Source organism: Thamnophis elegans, chromosome Z (genome assembly GCF_009769535.1).
Source record: "Thamnophis elegans isolate rThaEle1 chromosome Z, rThaEle1.pri, whole genome shotgun sequence".
NCBI classification, from domain to species: domain Eukaryota; kingdom Metazoa; phylum Chordata; class Lepidosauria; order Squamata; family Colubridae; genus Thamnophis; species Thamnophis elegans.
Window position 1 is genome coordinate 18031093 of NC_045558.1, and position 14388 is coordinate 18045480.

Genomic DNA, 14388 nt, shown 5'->3' on the forward strand with positions numbered 1-14388 from the left:
TAAAAATCAGTTTAATAAATAGAAACTGCTATTTCGGGTGTTTGGATCCAGCCTGTCAGAAATCCAACATATCCAGGAATAAAATAGGGGAGGGACGGAAAAGAGAAGGGGGGGGGGTGAGAACACCGCTTGGTTTAATGAGATGCCTAGAAACGCCTTATGGAGATTCAGTCAGTCATCCAGCTTATGGCTGTGAAGTTAAAACTTTACAAAAGGTCTTCACACTCGGCACAGAAAACGGAGAATTAGTTGATTAAATCAACTCTCGGGAGCCCGGGTGTCACGCGCCTTTATTCGTTCATTGGAGAACTTACCTGCCCAAGTGTCAAGTAAGCCATTTACACCTGAGAAGTTTTTTAAAAAAACAAAAAACAAAAAACCCGACGCACGGGCACGCATCCCACGCCGCGACTCTTTTAAAGGGCCAGAAGCGATCGGCTTGCGGCCAATCCTGGGGCCGAGGCCGATCCACCTTAAGCGAAAGGGCTTAGCCGGGGTCTAGGATCTCCGCCCGGAGCCCTCGTGATAGGTAGCTGGGACAGGCGGGGCGGGGCCTGATTGCCTCGGCTTTAAATAGTCTGAGAGCGCATCCACCGCTGCTGGAGCTGAAGAGAACCAGAAGTTGGTCGACTGGGGGACGGCGGCGCTGCTCTTGTTCACCGAGCTTCTCAGGTGGCGTCGCTTCTCCGGCGCGCCACAAGCGCAATCCGCTTCGAAGGACAGCCAAGCTTTCGGTCTGGCGGGAGCGACCGAGGGGCTGCTGCATCTTCGGGGGGTCTCCCAGCCATCTCTGACACCCCGCGGCTGAAGGGAAAGTTGAGAAAACCAGCCAGAGACGAAGAAGCCGCAGCAGCAGCAAGCGCCGCGTCTCTCATCCCAACTCGGCAGCGAGGGGAAGCGAGATGAGCTTCAGGAAGACCGGAGCCTAGCTGCCCAGCGCAACCGCAGCTGAGGAGCCGACGCCGACGCCGCTTCGTTCACTCACCCTCCGGGTCGGAGGGCGGACTTACTTTCCCGAGCATGGAGCCCCGCTCTTACCTGTTGACCGTCGCTTTTCTGGCGCTCTTCCTGCCTGCCTGGCCGCCGCTGCAAAAGCAACCGACCTGCGCCGCTGCCGCCGCCGCCGCGGCGGCAGCGGCGGCAGCAGCAGCAGCCGGCTCTTCGTCCGCCAAGGAGCTGTCCTGCCAGGACATCACCGTGCCCCTGTGCAAAGGCATCGGCTACAACTACACCTACATGCCCAACCAGTTCAACCACGACACGCAGGACGAGGCGGGGCTGGAGGTCCACCAGTTCTGGCCCCTGGTGGAGATCCAGTGTTCGGCGGACCTGCGCTTTTTCCTGTGCAGCATGTACACGCCCATCTGCCTGGAGAACTACAAGAAGCCGCTGCCGCCCTGCCGCAGCGTCTGCGAGCGGGCCAAGGCCGGTTGCGCGCCCCTCATGCGCCAGTACGGCTTCGCCTGGCCGGACCGCATGCGCTGCGACCGCCTGCCCGAGCAAGGCAACCAGGACATGCTTTGTATGGACTATAACCACACCGACGTCGCCACCGCCGCGCCGCAGCCTCAGCCCAAGCCGCCGCACCGAAAGCCGGCGGGAGGCGGGTCGGGCAGGGGCTCCGGGGCTGTGGTGCCGCCTCCGTCCGCCGCGGATCCTCCGCTCCGCAAAAGCCGCCCTCCAACCCCCTGCGAGCCGGGCTGCCAGTGCCGGGCGCCGATGGTGTCGGTGTCCAGCGAGCGCCACCCGCTTTACAACCGGGTCAAGACGGGCCAGATCGCCAACTGCGCCCTGCCGTGCCACAACCCTTACTTCAGCCCGGACGAGCGCGCGTTCACCGCCTTCTGGATCGGCCTGTGGTCCATCCTGTGCTTCATCTCCACCTTCGCCACCGTCTCCACCTTCCTGATCGACATGGAGCGTTTCAAGTACCCGGAGCGACCCATCATCTTCCTGGCCGCCTGCTACCTCTTCGTCTCGCTGGGCTATTTGGTGCGCCTGGTCGCCGGCCACGAAAAAGTGGCTTGCAGCGGCGGAGCAGCGGCGGCGGCGGCAGCCGCGGGAGCTGGGCCGGCGGGCCCCGCTGGAGGCGCTGCGGGGGCGGCCGCCGCAGCCGTGGGCGGCCGCGGAGCTGCCGGCGGAGCCGCGGAGCTACAGCCCGACTTGGCGGTGGCTGAGCACGTGCGGTACGAAAGCACGGGCCCGGCTCTGTGCACCATCGTCTTCCTTTTGGTCTACTTCTTTGGCATGGCCAGCTCCATCTGGTGGGTTATCCTGTCCCTCACCTGGTTCCTGGCGGCAGGCATGAAGTGGGGCAACGAGGCCATTGCGAGTTACGCTCAGTACTTCCACCTCGCGGCTTGGTTGCTTCCCAGCATCAAGTCCATTGCTGTGCTGGCTCTCAGTTCTGTGGATGGGGATCCCGTGGCTGGAATCTGTTACGTGGGCAACCAGAGCCTGGAGAACCTGCGAGGCTTTGTGCTGGCCCCTTTGCTCATCTACCTGGCCATTGGCTCCATGTTCCTGCTGGCCGGGTTCGTCTCGCTCTTCCGCATCCGGAGTGTCATCAAGCAGCAAGGGGGTCCCACCAAGACGCACAAGCTGGAGAAGCTCATGATCCGGCTGGGCCTCTTCACGGTGCTCTACACGGTGCCTGCCGCCAGCGTGGTGGCCTGCCTTTTCTACGAGCAGCACAACCGCCCCCACTGGGAAGCCACCCACAACTGTCCCTGCCTGCGGGACCAAGAGCCGGACCAAGCCCGCCGACCAGACTACGCGGTTTTTATGCTCAAGTACTTCATGTGCCTGGTGGTTGGCATCACCTCGGGGGTTTGGGTCTGGTCCGGAAAGACGCTGGAGTCCTGGAAATCGCTCTGCACCCGCTGCTGCTGGGCCAGCAAAGGGACCGCAGTTGCCGTGGTGGGGAGTATTGGAGCCAGGGGGGGAGGTGGTGGCATAGGGTCTGCTGCCGCTGTGGGAGGACTGGGGGGTGGAGGGGGGTCGATGTACAGCGATGTCAGCACTGGTTTGACTTGGAGGTCTGGCACAGCCAGTTCGGTTTCCTACCCCAAACAAATGCCTTTGTCCCAGGTGTAAAATCTGGAGTTGGAATGGAGGGATGCTGCACATCTCTCTTTGGGAAGAAGCTTCCCCAGGAGCAGGACAGTTCCAGAGGCCCATGTTGCCAGCCCATTGTCCTCCTGTCTCTTCCTCCATTCCTTGTCAGTCAATCCTTCCATGTCAAAAGCTGCATGTTTCTGTGTTGTTGGTATAAGAATTTTCTGAAGACAAGAATTGCCTTATTTGTCTTCAGCCAGCACAAGCCCCTTTTTGGCCCAGTAGGACTTCTCTGCTCTTTCCCTCCATCCCTCAAAGGTCTTGATACAATGTGAAGGGATGTCTCGCTAATTGACCTCCAGGGGTAGAGGAGTCCCTCAAGAATTTCCCCCTCCCCCCCTTTTTTTAATGCCAACAACCACAAAACTGGCAGATGCCTTAAAATCATGTGCTCAAATCATGTCTTAATTGTACACCCTTCCCCCAGTAAATACGGGTTTATTATGTTAAAGGATGTATTTATATAATTATTGGTACCTTGTACAAAATGTGTAAGATATGTATATATTCCAAATGCTATACAGTCTGTAAATTTCTTTTGTTTAATGAAAAAAATTTAGAGGCTTGCCACCACTGCTCTTGCCTAAGAGTGAAAAGTTTGAGTATTCTATTTTGTCAATAAAATCATGTCAAATGATTTGTTTGGGAAGGGGCAATTGCCCCCTTGTTGCTGTCCTAGTTATTCCTAATTCTTGACTTTTGAGAAATACTGAGGTTCCCATACAGTACTGCTTAAATAAATGTGCTAACGTATCTCAGTAGAATGCACAGAGGCATTTTCAGTACTTGATCCTCAGTGTCCAGCTATCAACATTCTTGGCTTGTTGGTGATGTTGGCTGGAAAAAAGTAGTTACTGGAATCCTAAAGATACATAGTCAAGAATTCTTGACACCCCCCACCTTTTTGAAATTAACTGGACACAGAAGGGACTTTGGTGCTGTCTGAATTTGGTTGTTTTCTTGCAGACGTTCCATTACCAAACTGGGTTACATCATCAGTGCTCATTTCAACACTGGACTACCAATATTATCCTTTGTTGGTAACTGAACAGAGTCCAGAAGAAGTTATTAAAGCAATGGCTTTTGACCACATCATAGAGCAAAGTGAGACAGGACTACATCTCTTAAGGTGTTGATTCTAAGTGTTGGGTTAATTAGTTTATCCTCAAGTCAATGTCACTCTTAGTAGCCACATTTTCTCCATGATGATCTGCCTATAATCTGGGCCTGCAAAAGTGGCTGGTTTCTCCATATATTGTGGGATGTGCTATAATTCCCAGTTAGCATCTTGATTGGGAATGAAATTTATTTGGGACAAAGGCTTTGGGGTCGTCTTGTTCAGGAATTCTTGCTTTATCCCACAGTAATCAGAACAATAGCATTTCCGTCCCACAACTTTATTGTGACATCTGCCAGTGTGGGAGAATTGTTGTTATCCTTTCTATGGGTTGCCATTGCTTGCTTGTACTTGCTGTTCAGCAGGCCAAAGCTGAGAAAAGTTTAAAAGTGATGGGAAAATAAGCTGAAAACTGGGGGCTTTTATTGATGGGATTCTGTAGACGTGTTTATAAAGATCACATGAGCTTCCATAGACATCAAATGGTCTGGGAAATGAAGGTGTATGTCACCCCCACCCCCACCCCCCCATCAAGGCGAGCATTCATTGATTGAAGTGGGAAGTAGAATTAGCAGACTGCTTTACAACAACAGATGAACTTTTTACCTGTCTATCCCAATAACTCAGAGCATCTCTTTTAAACAGAACTCAATGAATAAAGTTAATCTATAGGGATCTCAGCTCCTTTAGAGACAATTAAAAAAAAACCCACAAAACTTTGATCTCTTGTCTATAAATGTCTTGTATAGCGGGTTCTGGGGTTTCTTTCTTTAGAAAATTCTTTCTACTGCCCAGTTCCTCTTGTTAGACCAATTTGCCACCATGGAGCTTCAAAAGTTCTTCAATTAAAAGAATGTAAGGCTTTTTTTTAAAAAAAAAAAAAAGGGGGGGGGAGACTTGTAACAGTTAGTGAATCCAGAGGAAAAGAACAGCCTTTTAACCAGTTTTCTTCCTAGCTTTGTTAATCAGACTAAAGGCATGTAGAGCCAAGGTTAGAGTATTGTGGGGAGGGGTGGGATGAGAGAGAAATTTCTAAATGCCCTACAGGTGGCCCATACTCTACTTAGAATCGCTCCTGTTTAAAGCATTTTTTGCAGACCAATTATATTTCTGAATTCTCCACTCACACTAACTGGTGCTTCATGGACAAAGCTGCTTCCAAACAGGCCCTTTTGTTTTGTTTTTGTTTTGCTTTGCTTAAATAAGCTTTTAAGGTTCCTGCCACTCTTCTCTCTTGCCCCTCTGTACACATACGTTTTAAACCCTAGTTTGATGTGATGATGCATTTTGGGTTGCTTTGAATGGATAGTGGTTGCTGTGGTGGTGGGGAGGGGGGAGGAAGCAATCTAGGTAAGCAGATTACAGACACAGGCAAGACTTCGGTAGCTCAGGACCTGGGCTGCCAGTTTGCTTAGTAGAAGAATCAGAAATTGGACAAAGGGGTACGTGGAGCAGTAGAGATTACAGAAAAGGAAAATTACCAATCTCAAAATAGCTACTGAACTTCAAAAACTTCTGAAACTGTTTCCCAGGACTCTGCCATCATGCCAATGATGAGGGGTTATGGCATTTAAATCTGTAAAGTCTGGAAGGCAGCATTTCTCCCATCTCTAAATTAATGAAGGGGGTAATTCTAGTGCTTTTAACATCAAGAGTGGCCAGTTTTACTGTTTAAAGCTAAGCAGAGTTGGGCTTGCTATTTCTATATGCAGATTAAAAGCTGTCTAGAGTCATTGTTTGAGATGGGTGCCCATAAAATTTGAACAAACAAATGGGAAGTAAGTAATTATTGGTAAGAAATGACATATATCCATTAATGTATTGAGTGTTGACAACTAAGGATGCCCCTTCTACTTTTTCCTTCTAGAACTTGAAGGAAATAAACTTAAGGAGCTTTGAAATCGTGAATTATTATTTTTTTTGTCACACTCGCACCCACATAAACTTTTTTTAAAAAAACCTGCCGTACTGAAGGAGAACTCAAGTGGGAAGTTAACTTCCTCTTTCTGTGCTTTTCAAGATGACTTATTGTGTTTGTTTCCTTTTATCTCTTTTGTGATTTCAGCTGTTGAAGCCGGACAAAACCTGCTCCAATAAAATCCGCAGAATCAGCAAAAGACAAGTCAGAGAGAGGCTGTTTTGACTTGTCAAGAGAATAATTAGCCCTAGAGGATATTGTTTTACAGCAAATTAGAACTACTTTGCCAAAGAATATTTTCAATATTTTTAGTGCACAATGTAAAGAGGCAAAGGACTAGAAAATAAACATTTTTGGACAAATTCTGAAATGTTCACAAATGTAGTTCTTAGAATGGCTGTTGTTTGTGCGTTTATCCTTTTTCTTCACCGTAGAGAAAGAATACAAATGAAACGGGAAGAATTATAAAATGTAATAAATTACTGATAATGTAATAAAATGAATGTCTCCCAAAAAAAGGTTGCTCAAAAGAAATTGGGCTGGTTCATTAGGAACAGAAGGTTCAAATAATAGTTAAAGCAGAATTCTTTTTTTAAAATCCAGTATATGGGCAATACAATTGCATACTAATGGTGGGAAAAGGCTTTTTGAAAAGTTAGGGATGACTGCCACCTACTGGCCAGAAAGAAAATTAACAATTCTAACTTGCATTCTAATAGTTTAATTTTACTAATTTAAACTATATACACTTACTTTGATTGGAATATTAAATATGTTTGGCTTAGGCATTGAGCATTTTAGGGACTACTGTACTTAGCATCTTCATATAGAAACAAGTATCTGGACTTTTATTTTGGTGCAAGATGAATTTCCTACATTTGTTAGTGTAGGAGGATGACAAGAATCTAATAGCAGATAATCTCTTTTGATTATCTAGGTGTATTTTGCTATGTCCAGGTGCTAAACCTCACAACGGATTCTCAACATCCACATTTGTCAGTTGTGTTTGTATTAATTTTATATCATATATATGAAGAATGGTTACAGGAACTGGGCATGGCTAGCCAAGTGAAGAAAGGGGAGACATGATTGCAGTGTTCCAATATTTGAGAAGCTGCCACAGAGAGGAAGGGATCAAGCTATTTTCCAAAGCACCCAAAGGCCAGACAAGGAATAATGGATGGAAACTGACCAAGGAGAGATTCAACTCGAAACTACAAGGAACTTTCTGACAGAACAATCAACCAATGGAACAGCTTGCCTTCAGAAGTTGTGGGAGCTTCATCGCTGGAGGCTTTCAAGAAGACATTGGACTGCCATTTGTCAGAAATGGTGTAAGGTCTCCTGCTTGGCTGGGGGGTTGGACTAGATGACCTACAAGGTCCCTTCCAACTCTGTAAATCTGTTAAATCTGTTAAATATGACAGGGATGGTTTTGTATCTCAATGGGATTGAAGCAGTTATGTGCTTTATGCATACAGTGAAGTTTATATGTAAATTAAAGGAGTGTGCAACTATTACAATCTGCCTCATACTTCTTTGACCTCAACTCCCATATCTCAGGTAAAATTGGCCAAGGATATTCTAGCAGAAGAATCTATGAATTATGAGCCAATTCACATGGAAGACCATGTGGCAGTCTATCTTCAGGAGAAGTGTGGGGGGTTTGGTGCTCCAGATGTTGCTAAGTTCACAATGTCACTCACTAGTGGCAATATGGCTGCATCTCCTAGGAGGTGAAGTTCAGCAGCATCTGGAGAGCTACAGGTTCCCTATTCTTCATTTGAGACTGCAACGTAAGAAAAATGACTTCCAAAATCATAGGATAATTTTGACATTATACTGCTTGATATTAGGCCAGGATGGTGTAGAGTTTTCGCTAAAGTACCAGGTTAGAAACTGGGAGATGGTGAATTCTAGTCCCACTTTAGGCACAAAGCCAGTGATTGACCCTGGATCAGGATTTTTTTTTCAGTCTTAGGAAGACAAAGGCAAAGACAAAACACTTCCGAAAAATCTTGTGAAGCAAAACACACACACACACACAAAACTGTTGGACTAATACCTCACATTCCTCAAGTAGCAAATATTGAATAGCTCATTATACTTTTCAGCTTTCTTGTTTTTAGTACCTATATATCTTCTCTAAAGATTAAAATAGAGCGCCTACCATCTTTTCATCTTCAAACTTCAAAGGATACTTCTTGATAAAAATGTGCTAGAGAGAGACAAAAACTGCCAAATGAAGAATGTGCTTATTGACATTTTGGCTCCGTTGGCAGCATTTATTGGCCTTGACTATATTCCTTAAATTCCAATAGGACAGACCTCAGACAAATGCAAATAGAAACAATGCAGCAATGTGCTTTTTTTTTAACGGGGGAAATATCTCCATGTTTATGCTAAAAAAAAATATGCAGCGATTTTCTTTAATCTGTTTGCAAAACATCACGTCTACATGTGGATATTCCACAAAATGTATAAACATTGGCAGACCGCAGTTTAAAATTTAAAAAACTCATACATACCATGCATATTTAGTAAAAATTACAGATAGCAGCCTTATGAACTAACACTATTTATATATTTCTTTTTATCCTCCCAAATCAATAACATCTTGACTTCAGGCTGAATGACACTCAAACAATTTGTAATGCAGAAAGTTCTTAATTCTTTGCCAGTGTTCTCTCTCTCTCCCTTCCTCCCTCTCTCTGTCTATCTCTCTGCCCCTATCCCTCTGTGTGTGTGTGTGTGTCTTTCTTTCTCTCTGTATGTGTGTTCTCCAGATATTACACTTGGGTTCTCATAAATCTATATCATAAGATGCACACCACAATGCAAAAAAAAAACAGAGTAGGGAAGGCTTGTTCTCTTAACAATCTGTAAAAACTATAAAGCAAGTATTTGAAAATGGCACCTCATTGCCTCTAGATGGCCTCATCTTCCTCCAAGTTAACCTTCCCTTCAGCATTTACTCAGTAGATGTGACTGCAGTTTTTCAAGATCTCTTTAGGCCAGTGTTTCTCAACCTTAGCAACTTGAAGATGTCCGGACTTCAACTCCCAGAATTCCCCAGCCAGCGAATGTTGAGAAACATTGCTTTAGGCCTTCATAAATTGACCAACCGCAAATGTGGACCAGATGGGAACGGATTGCCATAAGCAGAATCTGATCAAACTTGGAGTTCTCAATATAAGAGTCATCTTGGTATAGGATGTGGGGTTAAGGTGCCAGACTAGAACGCAAGACTATCCTTAACCAGAAAACTTTCTGGATTGTTTAGGGCCAGTTGTTATTCTTTCAGCTCAAGCTATACTGTAGGGTGGTTGATGGGAAGATGAGGGGAATCGATGCTACCTTCAACTTTGGAAAGAAAAGTGGGCTCTGAGTCAAATAGCAACAAATAGTAGCAGATGATTGCCGTATTTTTCAGAGTATAAGACACACCTTTTTCCCTCAAAAAAGAGGCTGAAAATCTGGCTGCATATTATACACTGAATACAGCATTTTTTGCCTCCTGAAACCCCACCCCCTTCACCAAAATGTCCATGCATAGCTTTTAGAAGGCTTTCAGATAGCTCCTGGGGGTTGGGGAGGGCAAAAATGAGTGAAAAATGGCCTGGTTTTTGCCCCCCCCCCATCCCCAGCACCACTATAAGCTTCTGAAAGGCTATTCATGCCCCTTTTTTGAAAAACAAAACAAAACGGGCCCGTTTTCATGAAAAACGCTCCATTTTTGGGAAGTTTGAAAAGTGCAAAACATTTTTTAAAAAAAATTCTCTTCAAAACCTTGCTGCATCCTATACTCAGGTGTCTCTTATATTCCAAAAATACGGTAGCTTGTGCAAGGAAACAAAAGAAAAAGCAATGTAGCATCAAGGTTCAAAAAGTGTTAACCGTGACAGTGTAACACCAGCCATGTCCAAAAAGCACCACCAGGGGGCGACAGAATCTTGTACAGCCATTTTATTTAATCCTCGATTGGAGCTCAGAAGAATAGGATTTGTTGTCATATGCTTGGAGGATAGCAGGTTAAAGGAGACCAATATGCATTTATCCCAAGTTTGCCTTAGAAGCACATCTGCACACAAGAAGGAAACATCAAGAGCCATGGTGTCACAGTGGTTAGAATGCAGGACAGGTAGTCCTCAATTTACAGCAGTTCCGAAGTTACAACGGCACAGGAAAAAGTGACTTATGACCCTCTTTCACGCTTATAACCATTGCAGCATCCCCATGGCCACAATTTACATTCGGATACTTGACCCCTAATTCACATTTATGACGGTTTCAGTGTCCTGGGGGAGTCATGTGATCCCCTTCTGCGACCTCCTGACAAGTGAAGTCGATGAGGAAGCCAGATTCACTTAGCAACCATGTTACTGATTTAACAACTGCAGTAATTCACTAAACAAATGTGGCAAGGAAAGGAGCAAAACGGAGCAAAATTATCACTTAACAAATGTCTTACTTAGCAACCTGAGTTCCATTGTGCAGGCATATGGCACATACAGTGCCTGCGCAATTCTCCGCGAGCAGCTGGATGGCACATACATCACCTGCGCGAGCAGCTGGAGCATCGCGCAGGCACTAAGACGCATGCATGAACTGCGTGCGTGCATGAGGACGCCGCCGGCCCCGTTCCAACCAAACCGGTTGGAATGGGATTAGCAACCCACCCCTGCTCCCAAGGGTTGCTAAAGAAAAAGATGGAATAGTGCAGTGATGACAAACCTTTTTTGGCTCACGCGCCAAAAGCAGGGGTAGTGCAGGGAGGTGACTTCCGGTTTGCTCACAGGGTCGGTTTTTTCCCTTCCAGAGCCTTCAGGGAAGCCTCCGGAAAGCCCCTGAAGGCTCCGGAGGCCTAAAACCAGCCCTAACCAGCCGTACCTGAACTTCCAGTTTGCCCATAGGGGCGTTTTTTTGTGCTCCGGAAGCTCCTGAAGCCTCTGTAGGGCCTCCTGCGGGGGGAGGCTGTTTCACTCTCCCCAGGCTCCTATAAGCCTCTGGAGCCTGGGGAGGGCAAAAAATGGCCTCAAAAGAATATGACAGGACAACACCTCGCATGCCCTGACAAATGGCTCCACGCGCCACCTGTGGCATGCGTTCACCATCCCAGGAATAGTGGATAATGGCATAAAATACCCTATCACAGTGTTTCTCAACCTTGGCAACTTGAATTGAATTGAATTGAATTTATTGCACTTATATGCCCGGAGGGGACTCAGGGCGGCTCACAATCCAAGTCAGGGAAGGGGATACAGATAAGGGATAAAAAGACAAACAAAACAGTACACAATTTAAAATCACACAACAACCATACCATTCGAGGGGGGGGGCAAAAGCTCTTTAGCCCCAGGCCTGTTGGAACAGCCAGGTTTTAAGGGCTTTGCGGAAGGCCTGGAGGGTGGTGAGGGTTCGAATCTCCACGGGGAGCTCGTTCCAGAGGGTCGGAGCAGCCACAGAGAAGGCTCTCCTCCGGGTAGTCGCCAGTCGGCATAGGCCGGCGGATGGAATTCGGAGGAGGCCTAATCTGTGGGATCTAATCGGTCTATTGGAGGTAATTGGCAAGAGGCGGTCTCTCAAGTACCCAGGTCCAATACCATGAAGGGCTTTATAAGTGACGACTAGCGCCTTGAAGCGTATCCAAAGACCAATAGGCAGCCAGTGCAGCTAGCGGAGGATAGGTGTTACGTGGGTGAACCGAGGTGCACCCACGATCGCTCGCACGGCTGCATTCTGGACAAGCTGAAGTCTCCGAATGCTCTTCAAGGGCTGCCCCATGTAGAGCACGTTGCAGTAGTCCAGTCTAGAGGTCACAAGGACACGAGTGACTGTTGTGAGAGCCTCCCGGTTCAGGTAGGGACGCAACTGGTGCACCAGGCGAACCTGGGCAAATGCCCCCCTGGTCACAGCCGACAAGTGGTGTTCGAAAGTCAGCTGTGGGTCCAGGAGGACTCCCAAATTGCGGACCCTGTCTGAGGGGCGTACTGTTTGACCCCCCAGCCTGAGAGATGGAAAACTTGGCCAATTCCCCAGCCAGCGAATGCTGGCTGGGGAATTCTGGGAGTTGAAATCCGGACATCTTCAAGTTGCCAAGGTTGAGAAACACTGCCCTATCAACTTGAGCTGGAGTGCAAAAGAATGCAGGAAGCTCTATCTCAACTCTAGCAGTGTGCCCTCTGCTGGCAGAATCAATATAACAGACTACTAGATATTTTATCCTTTTTTTCTTTTTCTTTAGTTTACTCAGAATTTCTTCAGACGATGAAACACAAATTGAAATAAGTAAAAGTAAAGGGAGAGGAGAACTTGCAAGAAATAAAAAAGAGGGAAATAAATCAACTTCAGGAATGTGTGAAGGACTTCTGTTCTTCTTTTCAATGGATAATTAAAATCTTATTATCTTCCCTTTCGCTTAAGTATTACACAAACCGCTTCAGCCCTTCATTTAATCCACGGGTTTTGTTTTGTTTTTGGTATTTTGGACATCTTTCAACCTCAACATACACAGAACTATTAACAATGTGTAGACATTTTTATACTATATTGTTAATGGCAATAATATTGGGAGGAGGGAGGGGAATCGCCCATGAGGGCTAGCATTTTGGAGAAGTATATTTATCTGTACAGACTTTGCAATGAAGGCCACTGTTATCCCAAGGATGTTTAAAATATGCAAACAACCTCTTTAGTAAGTCAGACTCTGGCCGCCCACTGCAAAGAGATAGGGTGGTCTTCGTTTTTCTTGAAATTAGAAAAAAGCTAGATATTTAATAAAGATTTTTATTTAAAAAAAAACCCAACATCATCTCAAAGTGTGGTTAAAACAACATGCAGCCCATCCATGATTGCTGATGGAGTCCCAGGATCAGCACCGAAATTTTTCTCACTCTCTCGTTTTTTATTTCTGTTGCCTTCCATTACTACCAGTGGTGGGTTCCTACCGGTTCAGACTGGTTTTGCCAAACTGATAGTGGTTTGGTGGCCTGAGTTGCTGGGACCGGCAGCGACCCAGGCCTGCCATGCCCCCAAACCGGTTCTCATGTGGTGGCACCATCTTGTTTTTTGGTCCTGCCCATGCACAGAACAATTTTAATCGAACTGCACACAGCGTGCACACGAGTGAACCGGCAGTAGTGCCTACTGGAGCCCCTGATTGCCACCATCCTGTCCTCCATAGGGCAGTAGAAGTAGGGCTGGAGTAAGAGATGTATTAATTTGAGCCAGCTTGTTGTAGGTCAAATACGTGATAAAATTGCCTGGTTTTCAGATCTCCTTTCCTTGACAAGTAAATCTGGTTTTCCTTTGCTGGGGTTACAGCAGAAGCATTGTCCAAAAAGTCAAGATGCCATTCAAAATAGGGTTAACATCTTTCAATGTGCATCTATGTAATATTCATTTATGTATTTTACTTATAAACTTTATTGGCTGCCCATATTACCATAGGGTAATTCTGGGTGGCTTAAAGGTAAAGGTTACACTGGTACATATGTGCTAGTCATTCCGAACTCTAGGGGGCAGTGCTAATCTCCGTTTCAAAGCTCAAGAGCCAGCGCTATCCAAAGACGTCTCTGTGGTCATGTGGCCAGCATGACTAAACACCAAAGGTACACGGAACACTGTTACCTTCCCACCAAAGATGGTTCCTATTTTTTTCTACTTACACTTTTACATGCTTTCAAACTGCTAGGTTGGCAGAAGCTGGGACAAGTAACGGAAGCTCACTCCACTACACGCGCTAGGGATTCGAACCACTGAACTGCCAACCTTTCTGATTGACAAGCTCAGTGGCTTAGGTGGCTTACATTCATAAAAAAATGTTTCTGTGCATATACATTAACACCTAAATAAACTGAAAGCAAACACCAAAATCTAAGGACCTGTGAGGATAATATTATCCAAAGCACTTGAGCATGACAAATAGTAACAGCTGGAAGATTATTAAGGACAGACCCAACCTAGAATTAAGAAGAAATTTCCTGATAGTGAGAACAATTAATAAATGGAAGGGCTTCCCACTGGAAGAAATATATGTTCCTTTACTGGAGCTTCTCAATATAAGAGCCATTTGTCTAGAATGGTATAGGATCTTCTGCTTGAGCAGAGGGTTGGACTAGAAGACCTCCAAGGTCCCTTCCAATTCTGTTATTGTATGATTGTATATAATGTGCTCTTCCACTCTAACTTTTCTTTGCTGTATTTTTGCTGTTGTTCAGCAAAACAGAAAAGTGCA

General features: G+C 46.1%; 1 protein-coding gene across 1 annotated transcript; it reads left to right on the top strand.

The window, feature by feature from the left end:
* The first annotated feature begins 605 nt into the window (after window positions 1–605).
* On the top strand, window positions 606–5645 carry FZD8 (frizzled class receptor 8). The gene has a single exon (XM_032237813.1). It carries the CDS (start codon window positions 1021–1023, stop codon window positions 3094–3096), a length of 2076 nt encoding a protein of 691 aa, XP_032093704.1. The 5' UTR covers window positions 606–1020; the 3' UTR covers window positions 3097–5645.
* The last annotated feature ends 8743 nt before the right edge of the window (window positions 5646–14388 follow it).

Coding starts and splice junctions, on each gene's coding strand:
- FZD8 (XM_032237813.1), top strand. CDS start 1,021: ATGGAGCCCCGCTCTTACCTGTTGACCGTCGCTTTTCTGGCGCTCTTC.